The sequence below is a fragment of the Elaeis guineensis genome, chromosome 6 (assembly GCF_000442705.2).
Source record: "Elaeis guineensis isolate ETL-2024a chromosome 6, EG11, whole genome shotgun sequence".
NCBI classification, from domain to species: Eukaryota; Viridiplantae; Streptophyta; class Magnoliopsida; order Arecales; family Arecaceae; genus Elaeis; species Elaeis guineensis.
In genome coordinates this window covers 13,338,347-13,347,070 of record NC_025998.2, presented here as the reverse complement: position 1 = coordinate 13,347,070, position 8,724 = coordinate 13,338,347, and the positions used below count along the sequence as shown (strand labels likewise).

The 8,724-nt window shown below is 36.2% G+C and overlaps 1 protein-coding gene across 1 annotated transcript; it reads left to right on the top strand.

Moving 5' to 3' along the window:
* The first annotated feature begins 4,803 nt into the window (after nt 1–4,803).
* On the top strand, nt 4,804–8,660 carry LOC105047181 (mannan endo-1,4-beta-mannosidase 1). The gene is given in 6 exon segments (XM_073259222.1): nt 4,804–5,258; nt 5,370–5,391; nt 5,394–5,563; nt 6,604–6,726; nt 7,436–7,635; nt 7,907–8,660. Coding segments are annotated over 6 exon segments (1,290 nt in total). The 5' UTR covers nt 4,804–4,940; the 3' UTR covers nt 8,364–8,660.
* Nucleotides 8,661–8,724: the final 64 nt, after the last annotated feature.

Sequence of the window (8,724 nt, the reverse complement as noted above, 5' to 3'; positions counted from 1 at the left end):
CGATCCGATTAATGGAGATCCGACTCGAACCGTTTAAAAGACCCATAGATCTGGATCGGACATGTATTTACTGAATTTTGATCCGACCCGATTTGATCAGACCCACTTGAATTTTGGGTTTATATGAATCTTATACTCAATGATCCGATTTGATCCGAAATCATTATATGATTCAAACCTATTATATGCTAGCATGGGTTAGACACAAATTACAGTGGACTGTCCACTTACACAATATTATCTTCTTCCTTTTCCACCTCATAATTGAGTGGCACCCACTGGTTCAAGCTAATGAATCTCCAACAAACATTATTTTCTTCTTTCCACCTCCATAAGAAATCCTTCGCATCAAACCTATACAAATTTCTAACTCAAAAATTATAGAGGATTGGTAGGAAATAGATATTTCACTTTTAGTTGTATTCCACGACCGGCTTCTATATATACATGAGATACATCTTGACAGTTTTTTAGGATGTAATTGTCACATGTTAATGACCACTCCAAAAATCATTTTGTTGTGAGTGTCATTAGATGTAAACTTGTAAGATCAACTTCAAGTCCAATTACAAGAATCAATTGAATAGTTATAGCTAATGCCTATTGGTTAATTTGACCCACGATCCAATCTGATCCGAATCAGATCTATATTTTATAAATTAAGATTGGATTATATATGATCTGATCTAATCCGAATGATCTATTGGGTCAAAAAATTTGATCATGGATCCGATTCGACTTTTTATTGGGTTGGATCTGTATCCAATATCAAAATTCGATCAAAGAATTGGATCGGATCGGATCACTCATGACTTGATCCGATCCAATCCATTTGTACCCTAGATATTAGTTGGATTTTAAATTTCTATTTATATTCGAATTGATTCGGATATAAAATATATCCGAACGGATATTTCCATATCATTATTATTTTTCAGGATACGGAGGCAAAGCCCAAATCTCACGTGATCGTGAGCGCAGCTTGGCCATACATCACGTGCTCCCCACGGGCCTAGCACATATATGACACGTGGCAGGTATTTTAACCAGCTTTTTTCCCACATCGTGCCCAAGTTTTTCTAAAGTGCCCAAAGTCATTGATGGCCCACACGATCACGGCCGCATCGTAAAGGAGCCCCGAGCTTTGTTCATACATTGGGCAAAGGCCGAACCAGCTGGTCTCGCAAGGCCGGGTTTTGGTCCAAACCCCACTTGACCTACTTGTAGAGCCGGTTGGCTATTAGACGAATCAAATCCAACCAAATATTCTTGTATTAAGTGGACCATAGCATAGATACATGGCTTGAGTTGATAAGCATATCTTTCTTTGAGGGAAATAATTAGAAAAAATGGTCGAGATGTCACTACCAGGGCTCAAATCATGAATGTAAGGGATATCACCTAAGTTCAAGTTAGTTGGTCATGCAATTTGCAGAATCATTCATGAAGAATTGGTTCCACAACAATTCAAGCATTCTGGAAATAAACTATAAAATATCAACAAATTATCGATCATGATGCCATCTGTCACGATTTGTTATTGCTTGTTGTTGCCACCATTATGTGCATTCACACGCACGGTATGGCAGCTTGCTTTATCTTATTAATTTTTACATTTTGTTTGGAAATTATTCTCAACATTTAAGTGATTCTTTTATTTGTTGCTTTAATTTCTAGGTTCATGATTTTAATTTTCTTTGAACAAGATGTGTTGGGCAAGTCATTCCTTGCTATTTTAGAAAGAAAAAAAAAAATATGGAAAGGTCGGGAAAAAAACCGTTTCAATTTCTATGGCAAAGATTGATTCTTTTTTCTTGATCCCTAGTTAATTGGAACATAAATTTTGTGAAAAGAATCCCTTCTCTTGTTCATGATGAGTTTCCATTTGTCTGTGTATCTTTTACGTTCTATATGACAATGGTACTCTATTATTGATCACACTTATAATCCCTTAATGCATACTACAAAAATTCGAGATATTTATAATATCTTAAATAAATTAAAATATGTATGAAAATATTTGTTTGAGCATGAACCCTCTATTATGCGCATTGCAGAATCCGATGCAATCATAAATGACCCTCATTAAGAGATGGAAAATCATCAAACAAGATAATCCACGAAACATGCCGTGTCATACACGTGTGCATTATTTGATGGTTGTCCATTATCTGATGGCAGTCATCTAGAAATACACAGTATTATACAGTATGTAGGGTACATCACAGAGGATTCCGATTGTTTACTTGTATCCATATAACCAAGTAGGTTTGCACAGAGCAACCTGGGCTACAAGTTTTGATTTTCCCCAAAACAAGTTTCAAACGTTCTATAGAAACTTCTTGGCATATTTCTCAAAAATATCCTTGTGGCTTGTTGCTATTAACAACTCACAAGCTATGGTTCATACTCTGGCTTTTACTTCAGCTTTGTTGTTGCGGTTTTAGGAGTGGCTTACTGTATTATTTCAGCTTTGTTGTCAGGTTTGAGGAGTGGCTTACGTATAGTCTGTATTACTTTTGCTTTGTTGTGGAGGTTTAAGGGTATTGAGCTGACTTTGCTCACATCTGAAACAATTTTTCATACAATATATGCCCTTTGTTTCACCCAAAAAAAAAAAAGAAAAAAAAAATGTCAGTGTAATCTGTAGTAGTTTAACTAGTTTGATTAATTAATTAGCTATAGATTAAGTGAAATCGAGCTTGCTCTACTGTTTTATCCAACTACTCTGCTTGGCAAACAAATATTCTTGATTGCTCGCACCCAAAAATTTATTGTTGATTGCTTGAGTAATTATATCAGTCTGTGTGTTTCTTCCTTTCCTAGAAGGCAAAAGAAAAAGATAGAAAAGCTAGGTAGAGGTTAATATCTTAGTATCCAATACACGAATATTCACTAAAACCTAGGAGCTCGTCCAATTTTTTTCAAATCTAATGTGCCACAAGAACTATTATAATACTTCCTCATTCATGCATTTGGCCATAATTCTCCCTAAATAATACAACAAATAAGTTCGTCTCTTTGTGTGCTGGGATTTTTTTCTGCGCAAAAACCCATATTTTATTGGATGTAAAATCTACACCCACCATCTGTCCTCTGCTACAGCGTTACCTGTACCGATAAAGTATGCTTATTCACAGCATAGGGTCTCTTTTGTCGCACGTAAAGGGCATGAGCATCCTATTTCATCGGGAAATCCAAGAAGGCAGCGTGTCAGGCTTATCCTTTAAAAAGGTATTTCCTGCCTAATAAAATTTTTCGATGGCTACTAGGAGGCAAGGAATCGTTTCTCTTTCAATGATATGTTTATTTATTCTTGGACCTATCAATTCTAGTTTGTCTTGTTGATTAACCAGGGCAGACAATTAACAGATTCTATATCTCTTCTTTTGATGGATGCTTTTTAAAAAGCTTATATTTCTCAAAAGAGATTTTGAAGAAATACTCACCATCAACATTATTGGCTCATTGGCTTACAATGTTGAGGATTTGTAGCGCAATTATGCAAATTAAAAAAAATAAAAAAAATGAGAAAGAAAGGATTTATCCGAAACTTGCAGATATTGCAGAGAGAGAAGGCATCATTCACTTGGGCGATAAAATTATTAGCTTAGAAGCATCAATTAAATTTTGACGATGATCTCATCACCAGAAGATCCAAAATCATTAACTTAGTTGAGGTGTGTTCCATCAAAGAAAGATCCAAATTGACTCATTATATATATATATAGAGAGAGAGAGGGGGGAGAGAGGGTGACAATCAGATCGGATTTGGATTCAAATCCAGTCAGATCAAAATCTATAATAAAGATCCTACACAATAATGAAATCATTGAATACGATTATTATTTCAAAATTATTTGCACATAAAAAATCGTATGATTTAGAGACCCCTAATCTATATATCAAGTAGTCAACAATTAGACAGCCTAAATAAAATTGAGTTAAATATATTTTTTGATCACTGATGCATAGGTTAAAGATCTTCAAATTATATAATTTTTAATATGCAAATATTTTTGAGTAGTAGATCATATCCAACGGTTTGAATCATCGATATAGGATTCTCATTGTCCAATTTTAATTTGATCAGATCTGAATCCAAATCTAATCAACCTTATTCAAATCTGTCCTCTTATATATATATATATATATATATATATATATATATATATGGTGCTTATTGTCATGGTATTAATTTAAATATAGTTTACATGGTTGCAAATGGTTATATTAAGTAAGATTTACTGGGTCAACTAATCAGCATGAGCCAAACTAAATTATCGATCAAATTCCTATAATCAAGGTGTCACCATTTGGAGGACTAATGTTGGTGATCACCAACATTAGTCCTCCAAATGGTGACACCTTGATTATAGGAATTTGGATCACCAACATTAGTCCTCCAAATGGTGACATCTTGATTACAGAAATTTGGTCGATAATTTAGTTTGGCTCATGCTGATTCACCAACATTAGTCCTCCAAATGGTGACACCTTGATTACAGGAATTTGATCGATAATTTAGTTTGGCTCATGCTGATTAGTTGGCCCAGTAAATCTTACTTAATATAACCATTTGCAACCATGCAAACTATATTTAAATTAATACCATGACAACAAGCACCATATGACACCTTCTCAACTTTCCCCAATTAGATAAAAGCAGCGTTTGCTTCCAAATAGAGAGAGAGCCTGTAGAATTTTTTGTCATACTATTTGTCATCACATGCTTGCTCCTGTTTCTTGTTTCATGAGAAGGTCTACCGGTGGGTCACATGCAGCATCTCACAGGCCTACATAAAAAGCCTGCCCTCTTTCTGTGCTCGGCCTCAGGTTCCCTGTGCACCAGAGCGGAAGGGAAGGCACGCCATTAATTCCTCCAAGCTTTCTTTCTCTTTCATTCCTTCTCAAAAACCCATCTCAAAGAGAGGAAGAAGATGAAGAAAGTTAGCCTCTTAGCAGTGTTTTTGGTCTTGTTGTTGAGTCCGCAGCGTCATGTGGAGGCCAAGGGTGGTTTCATAAGGACGAAGGGGCTGCATTTTGTTCTGAATAGGTACCCATTCTTCGCCAATGGTTTCAATGCCTACTGGCTCACCTACGTGGCCTCGGTTCCTTCTCAGAGGTACAAGGTCTCGAATGCCTTCAGAGAAGCCTCCAGCCATGGGCTCTCTGTGGCCAGGACTTGGGCCTTCAATGATGGGGGGAGCACAGCGTTGCAGTACTCCCCTGGTTCTTACAATGAGCAAATGTTCAAGGTCTTACAAATCCATTCCCCTTTTTGTTGTACCCTTCTTTTCTTAATCTTCTAAATTTTTTCCCTCGAGTTTTTATAAGTTTTTGTATATTTATGTATTTGTTGCGTCTAGGGGTTGGATTTTGTTGTATCCGAGCCAGAAAGTACAAGATCCGGCTTATATTGAGCTTGGTGAACAACTACGACAACTATGGAGGGAAGAAGCAGTATGTGCAATGGGCCAGGAACCAGGGTCAGAACATTGTGTCTGATGATGAGTTCTTCACCAACCATGTGGTTAAAGGATTCTATAAAAATTATGTCAAGGTAGGAAGAAGGAAGTGTAACTTATGATTCCTCTCGTTTGTCTTTCTAAACTTCTGGCTTGTTATTTGTTGTGGTAGCTGTTCTCCCCTTAGCAACGTTTACGGAAAAAAAAAAAAGGGTTGAATGAGAAACGAGTCCATATATGCATTTTGATGATGATCTGTTTATTTTAGGGCAGTATATAATTTGTTTTCATTGACTGACTTGTTTCTATCTCCTTTTTTTTTTTTCTTTTGTGGGAGCGAGATTTGACCCAGACTTAGTTTTTGAATGATGTTTAGGGAGAAAATATTGTCAGATAGTCAAATAAAACCTAGTATTGGTGACCATTAGGTCTTCATGCATACTTGGATGAAGACTAACGAATTACATGAAAAATCACAGAATATTAATGCTTAGTCAAACAAAAATTTTTACCGTAATATTTCTCCTCCTTGTCTTGAGATTAATCATGGATCCAAATGTCTAACAAAAGTCCTTATACTCTTCTCCTACGAAAGTTTTGGCTTTCATTCCAAATCCTCAAAAGAATCTCGGAGAGGTTGGACTTTACTGTCCCATGACAGATTATTTGAAGTCTGAACTAATTTCCTTTTAGTTTGTCCAAGAAGATGATGTTTCTTATTCTTCTCCTCTTTTATATTTTTCATTTCTTATCTCTGGTTCCCGTTTTCGTTTACATATATTAGTGAAGGATCTAACTTAATTCTTTATTTGGCTCAATGCCACTTGCTGTTGTTTGTGAATGAAAATATTTTGTTTTAAAAGCTCTTTTCTTGGTTTTTCATCTATTACCTCGGTAATAGGCTTCTTGTTGGACAAAATCTGTTTCTTTCTCATAATTATCTTGAAGGTCTGCCTCGTAACAAGTAGATCTTTTGGACTTTAACGACCTATATATTCTTAAAGAACTTTAGAGTACTGATTATCATTTCCTTTACCTTTTTATAGTGATCTCTTTTTTCATTAGCTTTTAATTTTAATGGTTTTTCGCTACTTTTCTGACCTTTTTTTTTTTTTTTTAATTTCTTATTGTGAAGACTGTGCTTACAAGAGTTAACACAATTACTGGAGTTGCTTACAAGAATGACCCAACAATCTTTGCATGGGAGCTTATGAATGAGCCAAGATGCCAATCAGATCCATCAGGAAGGACCATTCAGGTTGGCCAAGTTGAAAATAATTTTTATATTTTACTCATTTTGTCATTTTCATTTGGTATGATTATTTTCAGGAATTCATTGAAAATTTCTTTTCTCTGGATAAAAAGAGGTAATCTTGCCTTGTTTCCTGATCAAATTAGAGTATTCATTGCAATTTCCTCCTATGTTATCTCAAGAAACAAGCCTGGCTTATTCATCAACCTCTCAAAAGCATTCTTCAAAAAATTTAAAGATAATTTAGGTTCAGAAGTTATCCTTTGGACATATGGACCGTTGTAGACCTCTAACTCAGCATGCTTTGATCCTTTTAATACTTTCTGATGCATGCGCACACGAAATAATGCTTCTTGTGATAAAAAAAAAGTTTCACCAAATGCCCAGATTTAATCACCTTCCACCTCAGTTGGCAAATTATCTGTGGTTTCTACTGCGGTGAATTCATAAGGATCGATGGCCATCCTATCCGGTCATGGATATTAGTGCTTTTAAAATGCAGAGCTGAAACCTCAGTCTGACATTGATGTTTTATCTACTGAAAACAGACTTTGGTATTTCCAAGGGCAGTAAGATGTAGGGGATAATTTGTGCTTGTTATCTACTGACACAGACTTTGGTATTTCCAAGGGCAGTAAAATGTAGGAGATAATTTGTCTATTGTTCCTTATTGTGGGTTCTTGTTAAGCCACCTTCATTGGTTCTTATCATATAGACATGGATCACGGAGATGGCTGCCTTTGTGAAGTCTGTAGACAGTAACCACTTGCTGGAAGCCGGTCTTGAGGGATTTTATGGAGCATCATCAAAACATCTGCAATTCAATCCAGGTTTTCAAGTGGGAACAGATTTCATATCCAACAATCAGATTCCTGGCATCGATTTCGCCACCGTTCATTCCTATCCCGACCAATGGTAATCATAGCAGCAGAATGGGTGGAATACAGTTGATTCATAGATTTGCATACAAATAGTTTCTAGTTTTCTCATTTCTAATCATGGAGTCACTTAAGAATGCTTTGCATTATTACACAACTTCTCATGCTTCACATGAAAATTCTTCCAAATATTGATCCATATCTTCTGCTTCCTTGATTGGGCGCAGGTTGTCCAATTCAAATGATCAAACACAACTTGCTTTCCCGAAAGTATTAATCCATATTATCGCTTCCTTGATTGGACGCAGGTTGTCTAGTTCAAATGATCATATGCAACTTGCTTTCCTGAACAGATGGCTTGACTCCCACATCCATGATGCGAGCAATATCCTCAGAAAGCCATTGCTCCTAACCGAGTTCGGAAAATCCTGGAAGGATCCTGGCTTCAGCAGCTCCCAGAGGGATGCATTGTTTAATACAGTGTATTCTAAAATCTATTGGTCAGCAAGAACAGGGGGTGCGACTGCAGGTGGCCTTTTCTGGCAACTCCTGACTGAAGGAATGGATTCATTTAGAGATGGTTATGAAATTATTCTAAGTGAGACACCTTCCACAGCCAAAATGATCACTGCATACTGCCGTATACTTCACTATTGGGGAAAGCTGTATGCTAGAATGCAAAACATCAAGCAACTGGACCGGGCTAAGGCTATGAGAAGGAAGCATTGGCACGATGAGAACAAGGGAAAGAATGGAGGAAATTAAGCTAGATGATAACGGTTAAGAAAACTCCAGATACTTGATACCTAGATGAGTGAAAACTGAAGCTAGTTTATTATCACTTGAGATGATTTTCCTTCATCCAAAAGAATGGCTTTGCAGATTTTATTTGAAAGGCAAAGATGATGTGCAAGCATTGGGATGTAGATATTGTTGTTGTCTTTTGCAAGTTACTACTTGCCCTTTAAACTGTCTTGTTTAGCTTGAAATCAAACAGAGCTGTTACTGATATTGATATAAATAAATTACCTTGAGCATGAATCTTATGCATGTTCTTCCATACATTGAAAGAGCCAAAGAACTAGTTTTGCTTGGTATCCTAATATAAACAAATACAATGTTTTTA